The sequence below is a fragment of the Humulus lupulus genome, chromosome X (assembly GCF_963169125.1).
Source record: "Humulus lupulus chromosome X, drHumLupu1.1, whole genome shotgun sequence".
Lineage (NCBI taxonomy): Eukaryota > Viridiplantae > Streptophyta > Magnoliopsida > Rosales > Cannabaceae > Humulus > Humulus lupulus.
Genome location: NC_084802.1, coordinates 32608622 through 32630997, shown reverse-complemented (window position 1 = coordinate 32630997; position 22376 = coordinate 32608622). Strand labels below are relative to the sequence as shown.

The following is a 22376-nucleotide window of genomic DNA, read 5'->3' as shown; positions in this document are numbered from 1 at the left end:
TATGAATATATATTATTCTTTTTCATCTTGTGTTTGAGTTTCTTCTTCTCCTCTCTCTTTCTTCATCTTCATCTCTTTATCCTTCCTCCCACTTCTCTTTTCCTCTTCTCCCTCTCCATGGCTTTCTTGTCTTCTTCCTCCTTTTGCTTTGTTTTTTTTCTCTCTGCTTCTCCTTAAGTTCTTTAGTTAGTTCTCTTCTCACACTAAAACATGTCTTAAATGAATATCCAGCACTTCTCTCTTCCAAAAAATGAACCAACATGTCTTCTTTTTTGGTTTATTTTCTCCAAGTATTTCGAATTGTCCATAAACTACTATATCTCTCTCTTGCCAGATGATGTTCACCATAAGCTAATCTTGCATCTTAATGATATACACACAGAAATAAATAACTTGTGAACTAGACCAATAATTATTGAAATATTACCATAAATTTCTTACCATTTGCATAATGGAAAAGTTACAACATCGAAGAAAGAGCAGGGAGGTAACAAAATGGGAAAAGAAAAAAATATTTGCTATAGCCAAACCGAAGAAGTACAAAAAGAAACAATATTTTGTTCTTTATGTGTGGTTCTAGGCTAAGAAATTATTTACCAATGCAAAACTTGCTGAAGATGTTGGATAAAACTTCCTCAGAAATGTCTTCTCCACTTATTTGCCCAAGAGCTAATGCTGCTTCTCTCAGATCAATTGTCCAAAAATCTAAAGGCATTTGATCTTCAATCGACGATTTCAACCTTATAAAAGCCTCCTTGGTTCTAACAAGCTGCTCACATTGTCTCTGTTGATTCATCAACATCAACACAAATTAGATAACAGAGTCTTGGATCATTTGACCTTCACTTTGGTATTATTAATATAAGGGTTTATACTTTTTTGGACCCTGTGTTTTGTTCCATTACCTGTTTGGACCCTGTATTTTGATAAATTATTTTTTGGACCTTATATTTTATAAAATGGTTAAAATAGAACCATAAACCCGATTTTGGTCAATATTTTCTCAACTAAAATCACAAATAATTTACCAAACTAACAATTCAGAATAAAAATAAAATCATTCTGCTTAAAAACTATAATGTTATATTCAATTTTTTTCTTTATCCAAATTCAGTTTATGGTTCTATTTTAACCATTTTACAAAACATAGAGTCCAAAAAATAATTTGTCAAAATACAGGGTCCAAACAAGTAATGGAACAAAACACAGAATCCAAAAAAGTATAAACGCTTATAATAAGGAGGTTGTAAATAATAAAGATGAATCTTTTAAAGTAACAAGGTTCCTCACTTGGTTCACAGTCCACCTGCGTCCCCCTTGAACAACTCTATTGAGACCCACTATCTCTGATATAGCTGTCTCTAGCTCTTTTATTCCTTGGCCAGTGACAGCACACGTTTTGACATGCTTAGTAAAAGTATTTCCATCTTCATCAACGCATTCGATATTAGGAACAGATTCGGCACAGTCAATTTTATTTATTACAAGGATCATTGGAGAGGAAGATCCTGTTGATTTCTGTAATTCCAAACAGAAAATATACTAAATCAACATATGATATGAAAGGTACAAGGCATGAAGGAGAAGATTATTTTGTTTGTAAAACCCCCCAGAACCTTGTTAGACTGAATCCTGTTTAGGAGTGTTGAATCTTCTGGAGTCCATCCATCAAGAGCACTAATTGTCATGATAATAACATCGGCACCCAAAGCAACTGTTTCAGACCTCTCCCCACCTGAGAATACATGGTCAAATCCAACTTTAATGTACAATGGAAACATGTAGATGTTCAAAAGTGAAGGAAACTCAATTCATTCATCATAACCGAGTACGGATCCGGAGGAATGAACCCGGAGCAAGTACGAGCACACCACAAGCTCAAACGCTCCACTAATTAATGTTAAGCTATTTTTTTTTCTTCTTTTTAATAGAAATTGGTTGTTACCCATGTACTTCATACTCTTGACTCTAGTGAAACATTTCTCTTGCCAAACGAGAAGGGGATGAAAAACCGGGCATATATGGATATCTGAAATGTGGACCAGTTTAGTACATTGTGAATGGCACATGATATAGACATCGGCGAACATCAACAATCATGGCTACAAAGAGATTTGTCTTTGTTGGAACTTTGAAAATCCTTACTTGAAAAAGAGGCTATTAAGGAAAAAGCATCTCTGGGTGAAGTTGGTTTCTTCGTCTTTGCTTTAGAAGAAATGGTAAAATGCCATTAATTTAAACTACGCAAAAAGGATGGGCTTACCAATCTTCTCCACTAAATCATCAGTGTCCCTAATGCCTGCTGTATCAAGAAGTGTAACGGGAATTCCATTGACAGTGACACTGGCCTCAACTACATCACGAGTGGTTCCAGCGATATTTGTAACTATTGCTCTTTCACTCTGCACGCTACATAAAAATATGGTGTTGAATAAGATGATAAGCACAAGTATTAAAAAAAATCATCGTTTTCACATCCTCTCTACAAAATAATCGCTCATATTACGGAAAAAAGTTGATATAGTAATCATAGTTCAGTCACCTCCATTTACAAAAGCATTCATTGTACCAAAAGTAATGATAAAATTCAGAAGATGGATTTTAAGTAATTATAATGCATGTAATTGATGCTACGTAATTCCCCCAAAACTGATAAACTAAATAAGCAGTGTACTCCAACAATTTAGTTATAAGAAGAAAAGTTTTCTCATGACACACTTTGCTCCATGCATTAAGAAGACTTGACTTTCCAACATTAGGTCGACCAACAATTGCTATCTGCAGAATTTTAATCAGGAGAACTACACATCAGAAGCACATAAAATGGAAAGAGTTCAAAGAAATCTATCAGTGCAAATTCAAAGATACATGACACAGTGCACAAAATATAAACATAGAAAATGAACTATACGAATTAAAATGAGTAAGGTAGCTCCTAGCCATTAATAACACAGTATAAACCATAATTCCTACTTTTATTGGTTTTGGCTCTTTCACACGAGCCAAAGTAGCAGTTAGCTTTTTGGCTCATTGATTGCCTCTTGATTGGATCCTTAACTTGAATTACTCCATAATTGGTGTAATTACTGTTTTGATTTTCCTTTGTAATTGATAAGTTCATTGTTCAATATATATATTTTGCAAGTTCTTTCGTATTTGGATGATGCTAATTTTGTGTTTTAAGGAATTTTAGCTTCATTTTGTAAGTTTTCGATATTTAAACTAAATTGTAGTTTTTGTTGATAACACTGACATATTTAATGCAAGGTTTTGGCTGCGTGTCGTAAGCCGCCTAATTTACTAAATATTTTCTTTTCAGTATAATGGTAAATACAAGTCGAATCCACGAGGACTACGTTTAAATTATTATTCAAGTATTAACAACAAAAATTAAAGAAGGGATATTTTTCTCAATTTAAAATTTAAATAACATAAACATAAAAGCAATAATGAGTTGATATTACGATTTAAAGAAGCAATTAAGAGTCATTCTCCACCATCCACAATCATTCAAGACCAACAATAATAAACATTATTTTGATTTCTCAATTAAATTATTAACCACGTAGATAATGCTGAAGCAATCAATTATCCAAATTACAATTAATCAAGACAAAGTGTTCAATAATTAAATCTTTATACCAAGCTATAGATCCATGAAGCATGCAATATATTTAACCTAGGAATAACATTAATTTCCATGGAGCTAGGTTAATCTAAGTTTAGCATATAATTCGTTTAACCTAGTTTCTAAACTTCATCACAATCAATAATACCTATAACAATACTATCAATTGTAAATTATCACATACATTTTGAACTCTAAACTATTAGGTGAATAGTAATTCTAAGATGATAGTAGAGCAATGAAACATCCTAATTAGTTGGCCACCTAACAAGATATCATATAATTCATAACATTAATTATAGAAGAGTAGAAGCAATTTAATATTGGAGAAATCAAGAAATAACATTCATTATTAAAAATAAAAAATTCATGTCTTGGGTTTTGAAACAACCCTTAAGAATATTATGGTAGGCGGTTCCTGCACAGGTTAGAATAAACTAGAGAAAACCAGGGAAATAATGGCAATGGAAATGGATATTTGTATTAAACTATCAGGAATTTGAGAGCCTGAGTTCTCTCCAAAAGTCTTGCAAACTACCACAATCTTCACACCCCCAAACAGACGAACCAATACTCTCTTATTCTAAACCACTCAAGTACACCACAATATCGTATACCCTACTCACACACAAGCTGCTCTCCTATAACTAATTCATGATGTGTCCCCCCGTGTGCTGACTTGTCCAATTCCTTCCCTTTCCCCCTTCTAGTGTAGACATGTGATGGGAGGTCTATCAATACCCCCTGCCCAAAGTCTCACCTTGTCCTCAAGGTGGAATTGAGGATAGATTCTTGAATGACTTTGAAGTCCTCCTAAGTAGCTTCAAATGGAGGCAGATTTGTCCGCTGGATAAGAGCTTGTGGAGGAGACTTTTGTGTACCTAGTCGTACATCCAAGAGGCGCTCGGGTTCAAGGGACCATTCTAACTCAACCGTCATGTCTGGTGGCAAAGCAGTAGCGTGCTGGTGTGGACCCAATGCAGCAATGAACTTGCTGGTAGCTGGAGCCGATAAGCAGTTGTGCCAATGCGCTTGGTGACTGGGAAAGGACCAAAGAGCCTGGGAGACAGCTTCTCATTTCAACGTTTTGCCACAGAATGCTGGCGATATGGCCTCAGCTTGACATACACCAAGTCACCCTCCTGAAATTGGACGTCACGGCGCTTCTTATCAGCTTGTAACTTCATCTTTTGTTGGGCCCGATGTAGATTCATCTTGAGAAGATCCAGAACGTCATCCCGAGCCTTGAGGTGCTCTTCAACAGCTGAAACAGAGGAGTTAGTGTGCTCAAAACGAACCAGCGGAGGAGGTTCTTTGTGATAAACAACCATGAAGGGAGTCATTCCTGCTGAAGAATGAAAAGATGTGTTGTACCAATATTCCGCCCAAGGTAACCATGTCACCCACTTGCTCGCTTTTGAACTCACAAAGCATCGAAGATAGGTCTCCAAACATCTATTAACAACCTCTGTTTGCCCATCCATCTGAGGGTGATATGCCGAGCTATGCTTGAGCACGATGCCCGGCAAACGAAACAATTCTTTCCAAAAACAGCTCAAAAATATTCTATCACGGTCCGACACGATGGAACGGGGAATCCCATGGAGCTTGACAACTTCTATTACAAAAACTGTGGCTATCGTCAACGTTGAGAAGGGATGGCGAAGAGGTATGAAATGGCCATATTTGCTCAAACGATCCACCACTACTAAAATCGAATCAAAGCCATTGGATAGAGGCAGCCCCTCTATAAAATCCATGGACACATCCTCCCAAATCTGTTCTAGAACCGGAAGAGGTTGGAGTAACCTAGCTGGAGATTGGGCCAAGTACTTGTTTTGCTGGCAAACCGCACACTCAGCAATATACCGTTGTACATCCCTCCGCATATTTTGCCAATACAAGTCCGCTGCCAGTCGCTAAAACGCCCAAGTGGCCCCCCACGCTGCTATTATGGTACTCTTGCAAGAGGATTGGAATGAATGGTGAAGATGAGGGCAAAACTAAACGTCCCCAGAACTTCAAACAACCTTGCTGCAAGGAATACCCTCCCCCATCCTTGCCCAAACTCAAATCATGAATAACCTTGGACAAATAAGGATCGGTAGCTACATGTGCCTTCAAATCTGGAATAGATAGTAGAGTAGTGACTGAAATGGCAGCTAAAGTCACCTCTTGGTGTAGACGGGACAAGACATCGGCAGCCTTGTTCTCTAGGCTGGACCTATATTGAATATCAAAGTCATAACCAAGGAGTTTAGTGAGCCATTGTTGGTGCTCTGTCGCCACCAACCTTTGTTCCAACAGATACTTCAAACTGTGTTGATCAGTCCGCACCAAGAACTTCCTACCCAACAAATATGGCCTCCACTTCTAAATTGCTAACACAATAGCCAATTCCCGCTCATAAACCAACTTAGTGCGGGTCCACGGAGACAACACTTAACTGAAGAAAGTGATAAGGCGCTGATTTTGCATGAGCACTGCCCCCAAACCTGAACCAGACGCATCGGCCTCTACTACAAATGGCATAGAAAAATCTGGTAAAGCCAAGGCTGGTACAGAACACATGGCCTTCTTAAGGCAATCAAAGGCCTCTTGAGCTTCTTGAGACCACTTGAAGGCATCCTTCCTTAACTGGTTCGTTAGTGGTTTGGCCATACTTCCATAACCCCACACAAACTTTCGATAGTACCCAGTCAGGCCCAAAAACCCTCGCAGCTGCCTAATTGTTCTCGGTACTGGCCAATCCTCCATCGTCGACAACTTAAAAGGGTCGGCCTCCACCCTACTTGCTGAAATTATATGTCCCAAATACTCCACTCTAGGCTGAGCAAATAAGCATTTCTTTTGATTGGCATACAGTTGGTGTTGCCTCAATCTACCCAAAACCAACTCCAAATGGTGCATATGAACCTCCAACGAAGGGCTATAAACCAATATATCGTCAAAAAAACACCAACACAAATTTGCGCAAGAAATCCTGAAATATCTCATTCATGAGGGCTTGGAAAGTGGCTGGTGCGTTCATGAGGCCAAAAGGCATGACAAGGAACTCTTAATATCCTTCATGTGTCCGAAAAGCTGTCTTTTCGACATCTCGCACAACAATGCGAATCTGATGGTAACCCGACTTCAAATCTAGCTTTGAAAAAACCCTTGCTCCATGGAGCTCATCTAGCAATTCATCAATGCCTGGAATAGGAAACTTATCCACACATAATCGCCAACTGCCGTCCTTCTTTACCAACAAGACTAGGCTTGAAAATGGGCTTGTACTTGGCCGAACTATACCCGCTCGTAACATCTCTGCCATCAACCATTCTACTCATCCTTCTGCACTAGAGCGTACCGATAAGGCCTGACAGACACTGGTCCCACCCCTTCGCAGAGTGTGATAGCATGCTCTCTCCCCCGAGCAGGTGGCAACCCTTGAGGCATATGAAAAACTTCATCGAACTTGTGCAACAAAGACCCAATCTCTGGTGGCACCGACAGCCCCTCGGTCCTGGTTTCTACAGCCAATGCTCCCAGTTGAATCCAAAAACCCTGCCCTTCATTTTGCACTGAATGAATCAATGCCTTTAGTGAAATCTAATACTTGCATAGGCTCGGGTCACCTTGCAAAGTAGCCCAGGTTCCACCCATTTCGAACTTCATTACCATCGTCTTCCAATTCACCTACATGTTGCCGAGAGTTTCTAGCCAATTAATTCCCAAAAAGACATCTACTCCCCCCAGATCCAATGGTAAAAAATCAATGACCACTCGTATTGCTCCCAGGTCCAATTCCACCCAACTACATATGCCCTCGGTCCTGACTTTGCCTCCTATACCCAACAGAACACCGTAACAGGAAGTAGCTGCAATTGGTATCTCCGCTGCTGAGGCAATGGCTGTGGAAATAAAATTGTGAGTGGCCCCGCTATCGATGAGGACCGTCACGGGATGCTGTCCATTATGACCCGCCAACTTCATAGTATGAGCTGAAGTGATGCCCACCAAAGAATTTAGTGAAAGTGTGGCCAAAGTCTCCTCTGCTATGCTCTCTAAAGATGAGCCTGGTGTTTGTGGTGGGGATTCCACGAGGGGTTGCGACATCCTCATCCATCATCAACATAACCTGTAGAGCTCGCTGTTCACACTCATGCCCTCTAAAGAATTTTTTATCACATTTGAAGCACACTCCTCGAGCTTTCTTATCCTGGTACTCAGCTTCGGTCAACCGTTTAAATGGTGGAGTTTTGGTGGCTATGGTTGATCCTGAAGAGGCCGTGAATGGGGACGAAGACGATGATATGGTATGGTGGGTTTGGCTGAATATGTTGTAAATGGAGGTTTAAGTGGGAAAATAAGGCTTAGTGATGACTTGAGGCCTACAAAACGGGTGGGCTGACCTGCTGCAGCCATTTGGTTAGTCTCCTCAATTCGCTGGGCCATTTCCATGATCTGGGCCAGGCCCACTGGCTGTAAAAGATGCAAGGCTCCTTTAATCTCTTCCTTGAGGCCCTTAACAAAACTGCCTTCTAAGATGTGCTCTGGCACTCCTGGGACCCGAGAAGCCAACATTTCCCACTTAACCAGATACGCCTTCACCGCTGCCTCCTGCTTCACAGAGAGTAGCAGCTCCGAAAGTGAACCGACTGGCACCGCCCTAAACCGCATCAATATCAAATTCTTGAGGGTGCCCAAGACAAAATTCGGTGTCTGGTGCTCCCATTGAAACCACGTGAGAGCAACACCTTCGAGATTGATTATGGCAGCCTCAAGCACATGAGCTTCGGATAATCTGTTGAGGAGAAAGTATCTTTCGGCCTTGAAGATCCAACCATCTGGGTTATCCCCAGAAAACAGTGGTAGATCCATGCGAGGGGTCTTGTAATCTCGCCCAAACGAGTGCCCACTTCCAAACTGGTCCGACAGAGACGGTTGTGGTGGGATCGACTAGTTTTGCAAGGAAAGCATTGGCATTGATGATTCAGTACCATCGACTGCTCGTCGTTGATGATCGACACTTGCGACGAAGATGTATGGAGGAGGTCGACTGTTCACTGGCAGTAATTGAGCTATATACCCGATCACAAAATCGATCTTCTCCAACGATGGGATGCGCAACACGTCTGACTTCAACAACTCGAGCTCTTTCGAAAACTGCTGCAGGTCCAAACGAACCTCTGTCAGTACCGGCTCTGATGCCAATTGGTAGGCGGTTCTTGCACAGGTTAGAATAACCAAAGAAAACCAAGGAAACAATGGCAATGGATATTTGTATTAAACTATCAGGAATTTGAGAGCCTGAGTTCTCTCCAAAAATCTTACAGACTACCACAATCTTCACACCCCCCAAACAGACTAACTAATACTCTCTTATTCTAAACCACCCGAGTACACCATTGGGTGGCCTATCGCTAACATTAAGGGAATCAATCCATTTATGTGCATGCACCGAATTCTACTTGAAGAAAGGTCTAAACCAATACGTGAGGCACAAAGGAGATTAAATCCACCTATGATGGAAGTGGTGAAAAATGAGATACTGAAGCTCCTTAGTGTGGGTATTATTTACCCAATTTCAAATAGTCAATGGGTGAGTCCAATTCAGGTAGTACCAAAGAAGTCTGGAATTACAGTGGTAAAGAATGAAGACAATGAGTTGGTGCCTACAAGAATGCAGACTGGGTGGTGAGTTTGTATAGAATACCGCAAGCAGAACGCAACGACTCGTAAAGAACACTTTCCATTACCTTTCATTGATCAGATGCTTGAGAGGTTAGCATGTCATATTTATTATTATTTTCTTAATGGTTATTCAAGATATAATCAGAATGTTATTGCTCCTGAAGATCAAGAGAAGAAGACCTTCACATGCCCTTTTGGTACCTTTGCTTTCCGACGTATGCCATTTGAGTTATGTAATGCTCCCGCCACCTTTCAATGATGTATGATGAGTACTGAGAACATCATTGAGGATTCTATGGATGATTTTAGTGTTTATGGTGACTCGTTTGATCGATGCCTTCATAATCTCACTTTGGTACTCCAACGGTGTATTGAAACTAACATTGTGCTTAATTGGGAAAAATGTTATTTTATGGTAAACCAAGGTATAGTTTTGGGTCATGTAATTCCAGTCAAGGGAATAGAGGTTGATAAGGCAAAGATTGATTTAATTCATTCTCTACCGCCTCTGACTAGTGTGAAAGAAGTGAGATCATTCCTTGGGCATTCCGGGTTCTATAGGAGATTTATCAAAAATTTCTCTAAAATCTCCACGCTACTATACCTTCTTCAAAAAGATGTCAAGTTCGAATTTAATGAGAAGTGTTTAGTGGCTTTCAAATTATTAAACGAGTCTTTGACTACAGCTCCTATAATTCAGCCACCAAATTGGGAGTTGCCTCTTGAACTCATGTGTGATGCAAGTGATTATGCCGTGGGTGCTGTTCTTGGACAGCGAGTTGAGACGCTTCCTCATGTTATATACTATGCTTCTCGCACTCTTAATGATGCTCAACTTAATTATTCCACCACTGAAAAAAGAGCTATTGGCGGTCATTTTTGCCTTGGAAAAGTTTCGGTCTTACTTGATTGGAACTAAAGTGATTGTTTTTACAGACCATGCGGCTCTTCGCTATCTATTGGCAAAGAAAGAAGCCAAGCCTCGACTTATTCGGTAGATTCTACTCCAAGAGTTTGACTTAGAGATCAAGGACAAGAAGGGTTCAGAAAATTTGGTGGCGGATCACTTGAGTCGTCTTATTCGGAATGAAGACAATTTACCTATGGATGAAAAATTTCCCGATGAGCAACTACTAGCCATGCAAGAAGTCATTCCTTGGTATGCTGACATTGTTAATTACCTCACTACAAAGGAGTTACCAAGTGATCTCAAACAAACACAACGAAACAAGATCAAGCATGATGCTCGCCACTACATATGGGACGAACCTTATCTTTGGAAGCATTGTACAGATCAAATCATTCGAAGGGGTGTCTCCAAATCTGAATTTCGTTCCATCCTTGCTTTTTGTTATGCTTATGTTTGTGGTGGACACTTTGGACCCAAGATGACAACTCATAAAATATTTGACAGCGTTTTCTATTGGCCTACAGTTTTCAAAGACACTTATGCTTATTGTAAGGCATGTGATCGTTGTCAACGAGTTGGTAACATAACAGCCAAAGATCATTGATGTTTGATGTTTGGGGTATGGATTTTATGGGACCTTTCCCATCTTCTTTTGGCTATGAATACATTCTTTTGGCAGTGGACTATGTGTCTAAATGGGTAGAAGTGATTGCAACTAGAATGGATAATTAAAAAATAATGGTGAATTTCATTCGCTCCAACATTTTTGTGAGATTTGGTACACCCAAGGCTATACTTAGTGATTGAGGCACTCATTTTTGTAACAAGAATATAGAAGCATTGTTTCGCCGCTATAGTGTAACTCAAAAGGTGACGGTTGCTTACCCACAAGCCAATGGGCAAGTGGAGGTTTCTAACCGAGAAGTCAAATCGATTCTTGAGAAGACCGTGAACCCAAACTGGAAAGATTGGAGTGCAAGGCTTGACGATGCCTTGTGGGCTTATCGCACGACATATAAAACACCTATCGGTATGTCACCGTATCGGTTGGTGTATGGGATGCCTTGCCATCTACCAGTAGAGTTAGAGCATAAGGCTTGGTGGGCTGTGAAGAAGTGTAACATGGACATGGTTGCTGCAGGACAACAACGATGGCTTCAATTGCAGGATTTAGAAGAAATTCGCAATGAGGCATATGAGAGTTCGAAGATCTACTAGGAGAAGACCAAAGTGTTTCATGATAAGCATATTCTACGAAAGAGTTTTGTGTAAGGCCAAAAAGTTCTAATGTATAACTCTAGTCTTAAACTCTTTCCGGAGAAATTAAAGTCTTGATGGTTGGGTCCATTCATTGTTACCAAGGTCTTTCCTCATGGAGCAGTATAAGTTACAAGTCCAAGTACCGAAAAGTCTTTCAAGGTGAATGGTCACAGATTGAAGTCATATTACGAATCGATGGAGGAAGAACAAGCTACTGTGATTCACCTCGTCGAACCAGAATATGTGGATGAAGAGTGAAGCTTCAAAGTCGAGCTAGCGACGTTAAACTTAGCTATTGTGTAAATTTTAGTTTTAATTTTTTTTTAGTTTAAACAATTTTTATTTTATTTTTAGTTTGTAAATTTATATCATGAAAAACTTTAATAAAATATATGCAAACATGGTGTTCCAGGGCTCCAGGCCGTGGCCAGCACTTTTGCTGGCCGCGACATAATTAAAAAAAAAAAAAAAACACATGGGGAAACACGAGGTTTAGGCCGCGACAAGGACTTTTGCTTGTCGCAGCCTGAACGCGTTTTTGGTCTAGTCCCTACGCATCAAGGGTCCAGGCTGCAACAAGCAAAAACCCAAGCCGCAGCCAGGACCTGGATTCTGAATACATATATTATATATAAATATATATATATACATATTTTCTCCTTTCTTCTCAAACACCCCCACTCACACAACTCTATTCCATATTTTTCTTACTCTTCCTCTCCAATCCGAAATCACCACTCTCACTTCACCATCAAATTTCCCAACCACACAATCAATCATCTATCATCTCTTCTCTTACATTCATTTTCAATCCCCCATCTTCAACATTTTTTTTACCCCAATTTTCTCCAAAACCCTAAATCTGAAAATCCTAACTAAAATCCAATATTTGGTGATGACTTCCATGGGTTTTTGACAACTTCATCAAAGGAACAACTCTTCATATTAAGCTTGGAATCATCTTGTTCAAGTAAGTACATTTTCATCATTGTCCTTGAAGAATATTTGGGTTTATTTGGAGACTTCGGAATTTGATCTTTTTATTTGAAGATTTGTGGTATTGTGGTTGATATTGAGCAAGTATTGAGATTCTATTGGTTGTGAGTTGTGATTTTTGGGAAGGTTGTTATAATTACACGCTTGTTTTTCACTTGAAAATTTTCTGCACACAAGATGTTCGATAAAATGTTAAAGTGAATAATTGTTGTGTTTTGGAGTGAAGTTGGTGGAAATATTGGGAGAAAATTATTGTGAGGTACATTGGCGAAGATAATTGTTGTTGTTTGCATTATTTTGGCTATCACCATCGGAATTTCTCTAAGCTTAAACTACAAATAGTAAGTATCTTCGGTAATTGGTTTTGGAATGGCAACAAAAAGAATTCGAAAGGATCCAAATGCATCATCTTTTGCTCCTGAAGTTACATATGACTCGAACAAATTTGTGTCAGAAAAAGCTTTTAATTTTTTTTTTTTTTTTGAAAAAAAAGGAGAAAGGGACCAAACACTAGGTCAGGCCCCCACTCAAATAAATAAAATACCCTCACTTATGGCGGAGGAAAACCTTGGTACAATTAAAAATCTAAATACAAGGGCAAAGCAACACCTACTACTAACCAGACTACACCACCAAAAAACTCTTCCACTCTCTAAAGAGATCCAAAAAGGATAATCCCTCAAAACCCTTTGTACGATACACCCAAGTGGCAACCCAAAACTTAATTCTCTCCCAAATTAAGTCACAAAGACTAGACTTTTCGTCAAAAATTCTGCTATTCCGTTCTAACCAAATTGCCCAAAAAGAAGCCAATATTGTAGCCTTCCACAACTTATTCAAATGCTTATCCCCCATTAATCCACAACTTAACAACTGAGAACAAGAAGAAGGATGGCACCAACTCACCCCAAACTCACCCCACACCTTTGACCATATTGACTGGACCAACTCACAAAACAAAAATATATGAGATACAGATTCAGCCGCCCTTTTACAACAAACACACCAACTAGGAGAGAGGCACTGATAAGGACAGCGACGTTGAAGAGCATCATTAACACTTAGTTTCTCCATGCACAATAACCAGCTAAACACCTTAACTTTAGAAGGAATTTGACTTTTCCACAACATCCTAGCCCAAAACACATCAAACCAACCATTAACAGAAATGATCTTCTGAAAAGCAGACTTGCAAGAAAACAACTCGCTGAGATCAGGCTCCCATATACCCTCCTATCGTCCAAAATTGATGGTAATTTAACAAACTCCAGAATCCTTAGTAGCTCAATCAAAGATAGAACTTCCCAATCGAAAAGAGACCTTCTGAAACGAAAGTCCCAATCCACCCCTGCTCCCCCATCCCTAGAAACACCCATCTTAAAAATTGGAGTGTTCCTAGCTTGAGAAATGATGGCCAAATCCAGAAACCTGTCCTTCAATGCTTGCCCTTCAATCCAGACGTCCTCCCAAAACCTCACCAAATCCAGAAAAAGCTTTTAATGCTTATAAAGAAGCTCTTGTGAAGGGCAAAGCATGGGTTACGGAAAGAGGATTTGATTTAGATATGATTGATTTCCCATCTATTAGGGCACAAATTGAGTAAAGGAAATAACAAACATTGTGCTCTCAACCACAAGTGGCAGTCCAGCCTATTGTTTGAGAATTCTATGCAAATGTTGTGGAGCGAGCTAATAATAAAGTCAAACTTCGTGGCGTTCCTGTTAGTTATTCAATCGCTACTATTAACAAATTCTACAAACTCTGAGACATATCTGATGATGAGTTTAGTCAATTAGAGAAGTATCCAGACTTGGATGCTATCATAGCAACTCTTGGAGTCCATCCAGGTGCTAAATGGCAAACATTTAAAAATGAACAACCAAGCAAGTTCAAGGCTAAATTTATGGATTTAAATTCCAAGGATTGGCATAGGTTAATTGGGGCTAAACTCATGCAACCAAAGCATTTTGGTGATGTTAATATTGCGTATGGTGCACTTATCTATGCTATTGTAACAGGAAAATCAATTGATGCGGGGATGGTTATCAAGTCTTCCATCATCAAGAGCATGGAATATGTGCAAAATGTCTTTTATCATCCCAGCTCATCACTGCACTATGTGCTAAAGCTGGGGTGGTATAGGATGATACTGAGGAGTTGTTATTCCCTATGCACATTGGATAAATCCAACATCCTTCGCCTCATTCCAAAGGACAAGACTGAAGCCAGTTCTTTTGCTCCAGCACCAATTCAACCTCCAAATGGGAGAGGGAGGAGTCTCACTGACCACATGGGCACTGTGGAGCAAGAGTTGTACTACACTCGCCTTGATATACAAACCCATCACACTGAATTTCATGAACATCAGCAGAGAATGGTGGAGTGGACCATTTATCAAGATCTATGTTTTCGGATGCATGCAACAAGTATCAGAGTAAACATGTCTGATTATCCTCCTGCACCAAACTGGTAGCAATCATATCCTCCACCGATCCCAATGCCCCAAGAGACTGCCAATGATGTCCAAGATGAGGAGTAACCTGGAGACATTCTTGCTCAGATGAACATGCTTGACCAGTGACATTATTTTGAGGGAGTTTTTCCTTTACTTTTACTTTTGTTTGAAATAAGTTACATTGAGGACAATATACTGTTTAAGTGTGGGGGAAGGGACAACAATTTAATTTTGTTTTTTTTTTTTTGTTTTAGTTTTAGTTTTTTCTGGTATGTTATTTTTTTTTATGTGTTTTCTTGTGTTGGCCTTGTTGAACGTAGTGGTCGATGATGAGAACTATGGATTGTACTGAATGTGATGCTAGATAATGATGAATTTTGTATGATTTGTGTGCTTAACCCATGTGTGATTGTTACTTAAGATTGAACTTGTATTTTGGAATTTATCCACACAATTAGTTTTACTTCTTATTAGTATTGGAAAATTTTTTGCACGTTGGAAATTTAAAGTCCCTGCCACTCTAGAAAGCATTGATTAATTATTTGAGGTGAAATCATGTGTACACATAGTTAGGGAGATGATTAAGGCAAGTTCTTTGGATCATTTGAGCCTTTTAAGCCAACCCTTGATTTGTTATTTCATAGTTTTCCATTTTTGAGCCATAATGACTATTCTTTTCTTCTATGAATCTAGAATCTAAACCTTTGCGGCTTTGAAAATTTTAATCATTTCTTGTAACCCATTACACCATAGTTACAAGTGAATGTTATTTTGTGGGATGGATATTATAAAGTGAGGAAATTATGTAATGGTTCTTTTGTTTGGGTTGTGCTATGAATGTAAAGGATCTCCTATTTCCTTATGAAATGTGAATTAAAAAAAAAAAGAGTTTGCATTGAATTTTTTAAAATATATATATATATATATATATTGCAAAAGAAAAAGTGTGGGGAAAATAGTGAGATCAATGTAAAAAAAAAAAAGATAAAAGAATGTTTATTCTAGATTTGTATGGGAAGATCCAGAGATTAGAAAAAAAAAACATATGTTATGGTGTTAATTGAGCCTAAATGTAACTTTTTTATCTAACTCTAACCTTAGTTTTACATTACAAGCTTATAAAGATTTTTTGATTTTTGATTATATGTATTTATATTAGTGAAGAATAATTGGTCAATGTCTATGGGGTGAATGTTCCTTCATGATAAGTATTTTCTATACAAGGAACACATTTATATATATGCGTGTGTGTGTGAATATATATATTTGACACGCAAGGATTGATTTTGATACATCTAAGTGAGTAAGATTGATTGTGAATGAGTGTATAAAGATTGAATTTAAGTAGTGATTCACTCAGGGGTTAAAATTCTAATAAGTATGGAATTTGAATTTATTCTAACATTATATATTTGTGTGATTCTCTGAGACAATCATCACTTTCAATAAGACTGTTGCTTAGTTGAGTCTAGTTTATTTTGTTTAATGTCATTTTAATTTATTTATTTATTTATTTTAGTATTAGTTAGTTTGCTAAGGGACTAGCAGAGTTCAAGTGTGGGGGAATTTGATAAGTTCATTGTTCTATATATATTTTGCAAGTTCTTTCGTATTTGGATGCAGTTAATTTTGTGTTTTAAGAGATTTTAGCTTCATCTTGTAAGTTTCGATATTTAAACTAAGTTGTAGTTTTTGTTGATAACACTGATATAGTTGATGCAATTTTGGTTCAAGAATTTTATAGGCTACAAAAAGGAGTTGCAAGATGAAGTTGAGATGTAATTCTAATGTGTTTTGAAGTCTCTAAGCATATATGGTGATTTTGCGGTGAATGAAGCTTGAGTAGCGGCTTACAAAATCAAGTGAAGTGAAATTTGGAGTGTTGGTTGTGGCTCAAAGAAGTGGTGATGGCAACCTAATTACAAGGAATTAGGATTTTGGGAACAACAGGTTTTGGCTGCGGCGAGTATTTCTTTAGACCGCGGCGTAAACCCTAATTTTTAAGGGAATGCGTACATTGGCTGCGGCCACTACTTTTCCAGGTCGTGGCTCAAGGCTAATTTTCTCAAGCACTCGGACAATCAGGCCGCGGCCAGTCATCGCGATTTCAGATTTATATGTTATTTTTAATTAGATTTTTAAGAAAATTATAAAAGGTTTTAGGGCTAATGTTTTCAGGAGTTTTGAATTGCGAATTTTGGGAGATTAGAATAACATAGGAGAGGAGAGGACAACAATATTTCCTACATTAAACTAGGTTTTTCTTCTTCTTAAACTCTTTAATTTCAATTATGATTATGTTATTGGTTATGTTTGTGATTATGGAGTAATCTTCTTTTAGGTCAAGGGTTATTTCAAAACCCAAGACATGAATTCTTGATTTTCAATAATGAATGTTATTTCTTGATTTCTCTAATATTAAATTGCTTCTACTCTTCTATGATTAATGTTATGAATTATGTAATATCTTGTTAGGTGGCTAACTAATTAGGATGTTTCATTGTTCTACTATCATCTTAGAATTACTATTCACATAATATTTTAGGGTTCTAAGTAGATGTGATAAGTTGCAATTGATAGTATTGTAATAGGGATTATTGATTGTGATGAAGTTTAGAACCTAAGCTAAACGAATTATATGCTAAATTGATTTGTTGCGTAGATTAACATATTTCCATGGAAATTAATATTATTCCTAGGTTAATTAGATTGCATGCTTCATGGATCTATTGCTTAGTATAGAGATTTAATTATTGAGCGTTTTGTCTTGATTAATTGTAATTGGGATAATTGACTGCTTCAGCATTATCTACGGGGTTAATAATTTAATTGGGAAATCAGAATAATGTTTATTATTGTTGGTCTTCATTGATTGTGGAGGGTGGAGAATGACTCCTAACTGTTTCTTTAAATCGTAATATCAACTTATTATTGCTTTTATGTTTATGTCATTTAAATTTCAAATTGAGAAAATTTTCCTTATTTAATTTTTGTTGTTAATTCTTGAATAATAATTTAAATGTAGTCCTCGTGGGTTCGACTCGTATTGTCATTATACTGATATAATTGGTGATACTGAAAAGAAATATTTAGTAAATTTGGTACGGCATACGACACGCTAATAAAAGGCAAGGGTAATGCCATCAATCAGTTTGTAAGAGATATATCAGACAGGGAAAACAAGCATAAACTTGGTGAAGTGGAGGGAGAGTTTAAGTGAGAGAAATCTGTATTAGGGAAATGTTTAGAGTGAATTTGAGAGATATTATACGTGAGAAAACTTGTATCTGTATGTATTTGTATATTTCTTTCTCAGTCTAAATAAAATTCTGTGTAATTTATTATCAATTTGTTATTTCTATAGCTGGTATATAAGCTTCCACACACAACAATATCATACAAGGATAACTTGTCGAATTAAAGAAAACCGTACCTGTAATCCAGATTGCAGAAGCTTGTCATAATTAGCCGTCTCTAATGCATGCTCAACCTCTCGTGACATACAATTTATTCTGTTCACAACCAGCTCCACATCTAAAGGTGGCATCTCATCGTCAAAATCTAAACGGGCTTCAATTTCAGTTAGCAACTCAATGCACTGCATTCTGACTGCTTTTACTAAGGAAGAAAAGCCACCCTGTCAACAAGGAAAAATACAATGTATGTGTTGGCTGAACATTGTGGATGGCAAAAAAGCTTACACTGAAATTTATTGGATCCAGAAGCATAAACTACAATTACTGCAATTTGCAATGGAAGTCTAACTAGCGCAGAGTTAAATTTCATAACATGACCATCAAAATTTACATCCTGAATAGAATACATGCCCGAATTCCAGCAAGAGCTGCATCTGCAGCAGACACACTCTTTGCTGAAATTAATCTTCCAATGTTTTCGGCTTGTGAGAGGTCCAAACGCCCATTGAGGAAGGCACGGAGTGTAAACTCACCTGCAAGTATAATATAAAATTATAGGCGTCAGCAAAACTAAGCCTGCATCAATCCTACCACCTAATAATTTTCCAACAAGAAAACATTTCTCAACAGTCAAATAGTTAATTGTATTTGAGCCAGAGTATGTATTCAATTTTCACAAAACCAATCTTGTATATACTGATAGCCTCAAACATTTAACATGGTTTTGTTGCTGCTAATAATCAATTCGTAAGTTGTCACTAAAAGAAAAATACAAATTATATATTTATATATGTGAAGGGGTGAACAACCTGGCTCTGCTAACCTCGCCCCAGCATCTAAGCAAGCTCTCAGAACACGATTCAGACAAACTTCACTTCCGTGACACTGAAGCTCAACCACATCTTCACGAGTGTAGGATCTTGGGGCCAACATGGGTACAGCTAAAACCTAAAGTATAATAACAAAAGCACACTTGAACCATAACAACCTGGTTCATAAAAAGAATTTTCCATCCCCAGCAAAATCATTCAAACCGAATAAATATTGCATTTTTTTCATACGATTGAACTACTACTAATAACAAAACCTTTCAATTTCGAAAATAGACGCTTGAATCCCAAAATTTCAGTTAAAAGCTTATGACTTTCAAAATTCAGTGAATTACACAAGTGATCTTGACTTGAGGCCAACATGGGTACTGCAAACTCCTAAAAGAAGAATAATAAAAATTCATAGTAACAATTTACAACCTAAGCATAAACATTCAAGCTAATAAATTGTTCATCGTTATAACTAATGATCACAAACGCTTACAGTTTCCAACTGCAAGGCCTATACCCCCAAGAAAGTTTAATGAAAAAGCTTAAGACTTGAAAAATTCGGTGAAGCAAGCACAGAACTGATATTTGATCTATATTTATTTATACATACACGCACATATATATATATATATATGGGTAGGTAATCATTTGATACACTGTGTTTTTGCAAAATATCATTTTGGTACGTTTTCAATAATGCTCATGTGTACCCTGTATTTTAAAATTGTACATATTTGGTACCCTAAACTCAAATTTAATTAATAAAATTTTACTAATTTAATCAAACTGCTGTCAATTATGTAAGTTATAAATTTAAATTTAATTACATAATTACATACAACCGAGATCATATTGATAAAATTTTATAAATATCTGAGTTTAGGATTCAAATATGTACGATTTTAAAATCCAGTATAGATATTATATGAGTATTATTGAAAACAAATGATAAAAAAATAATGGGTACAGATGAGTAAATTCCCTATATATATTTATGTATACCTCATCAACTACATTGCCACCAGAGTCCACAACAACACCATACTCCACAACGTGGCTGGTGGGTCGCCACGAACCAGAACTCCCATTCTTCCTCTTCACTTTTCTACGGAACACGCGCCCAACAATATCCACCGCAGAGGGACCCGATAGCCGAACAATGCCAACAGCACCGGGCGGACCCCCGGTGGGCGTCACTACGGCGGCGATAGTGGCAGAACCGCCGTCATTCAGGCGAGGCTTTTCGACCCGTTCGTCCGGATGGAGAGGAGAGATGAATAAGTGAGTTGGAGCGGTAGTGAGATGGGGTTGTTTTGGTTCAGGGGTTTTAGAGGAGATGGGTTTGGAATTTGAGGGTTGAAAGAGGATAGATAGAGTAGTGGAAGTGGGTTTTGAGAGGTAAGGCAGGAGTGAAGCTATGGCGGCTGCCGGTGGCGGAGTTGGTCTGTGCCAGTGGCTCAGGAGTGACCGGACCATAGCCATTGCTCATCACTCGGGTGCCTCAATCAACCTCGACATTTTCTCTTCACGTTTTAGCGCTTTATCCTTCTCTTCTCTTACAGGCTGATGTCGTATTTTATCTGGTTTGAAAGTTAATCGTCGTTTTTCATTCTGTTTGATGTTTGAGAGAAAGTTCATAGTCGTTTCAGTTGGAAGTTGTTTATTTTTGGTTTAGTAGTGGATGGAATAATGCACTTTATTTCTTTTTTTTTTTGACTTGGAATGTAAAAGCCCAAAATTATTCCATAAAATAGCAAAATGTGTGGTTTTTTTTTATATTAAAAAAATTAAAAATATGGGAAATTAAATTATTTTAAAAAAACATTAAATCTCTACCACAGATTAACCTTCCCTTCATCCTTCTTATACTTAAAGAGTTATCTATGACATACATTCCATGTTTGTGCTACTTTTGCCCACATGAACCTAACCACTCAATTCGACGAGTCAAAATCTTGTTGTAGTCAGGGGTGGACCCACATAGAGATTAGGGTGGATGGCCGCCTGGATGATAAAAAATATAAAATATTTAAAATATGGTTTTTTCTGTGGTCCCTCACATGACTTAGTCCACCCATGGGGTCCACTAATTTTGCAAGTGTCAAATATTGTTTTTCACCTATAGTAGCCAAGGAAGTTAACAGGATGAAAAATGTATGAGTAGGTGGCAGTGAAAAATAAGGGCATTAAGGTAATTAAATGTGCATTTTATTGTATAGGTGAGGATATTACAGTAATTTTGGTAAGAAGTTGTAGTTATTTACGAAATTGGCTACGTAATAAATTGGACGCTAATAAGTAATTGATAATTCAATTTGTGGAACACTATTATAGTCGAATGTAACAAACATTGATACTTATGAAGTATTATTATATCAATGTGTTTATTGAGTGTTTCAATGGTGGAACACTATTATAGCCTAATTTAGATGAACACTATTATGGCCGCAGTGATTGCCTATGCAAATATTATAAATTTCATTAACATTATATTACAACTTACTTATTTTATAAGAAAAAATTATGTGCAACCAAATACTTTAACCATGTAAGACAATGCATGAATAGCAGAAAATATGATACTAATGAAATACATATTATCCAAAACGAAGGTTTAAGGTAATACATGATCACAAAGTAGCGAACCAGACACTTCTCCTACTCTAAAAAACAAAATAAGAAAATTACATAACCATACTATTTGGAGACTGCAGAACACATAAAATAAGCCCAACTCATACATTCCTTCCTTTTTTTTTTCTTGGGACGGGGGGGAGATGGATAAACTTCTTCCTCAGCTTTACGACAATAGCAACACCCTTTGTTCTTAATTTCTTCCACATCAGTTCGAAGATTGAACAAGATGCTAAGAGCCACATTCTGGAAGGTGTTACGTCCCATGTACATCTCCGGTTCAGATATGTCGGAGTCGGAGTCGGAGTCGGAGTCCGATAATGAGATTGGTTCAATATTTTTGTTAAGTCGCGTAGAAGGACCTTCATCATCATTTTTCTTGCCAACTGACCCTTTATCATGGAAAAATTATAATCAAACAATAACTTTCCTTAAAGTTTAAAATGTGTTGTTATTCTACTGTATTATTCAAAGTAATTAGAATAAAGTTATCATTAACTTTGACAAGATGTTTAGATTACCTGGTTTCCTCCGTGGTGTACTCTCCAAATGAGATTCTTTCGCATGGTGGCCCTCG

General features: G+C 37.7%; 1 protein-coding gene across 3 annotated transcripts; it reads right to left on the bottom strand.

The window, feature by feature from the left end:
• Positions 1-389: 389 nt before the first annotated feature.
• LOC133807043 (uncharacterized) lies at positions 390-20865 on the bottom strand. 3 transcript variants are annotated; one of them, XM_062245174.1, is made up of 9 exons: positions 20168-20861; positions 19154-19292; positions 18756-18877; positions 18362-18565; positions 2719-2778; positions 2264-2402; positions 1617-1735; positions 1291-1518; positions 390-784 (listed from the first exon to the last, which is right to left on the bottom strand). In XM_062245174.1, the coding sequence occupies exons 1-9, from the start codon at positions 20645-20647 to the stop codon at positions 590-592; spliced, it is 1686 nt and encodes a 561-aa protein (XP_062101158.1). In that variant the 5' UTR covers positions 20648-20861; the 3' UTR covers positions 390-589. The 3 variants fall into 3 exon arrangements, with proteins under 3 accessions (XP_062101158.1, XP_062101159.1, XP_062101160.1); XM_062245175.1 differs by lacking the exon at positions 2719-2778 and having other exon boundaries at positions 20168-20862; XM_062245176.1 differs by lacking the exons at positions 18756-18877; positions 19154-19292 and having other exon boundaries at positions 20168-20865.
• Positions 20866-22376: the final 1511 nt, after the last annotated feature.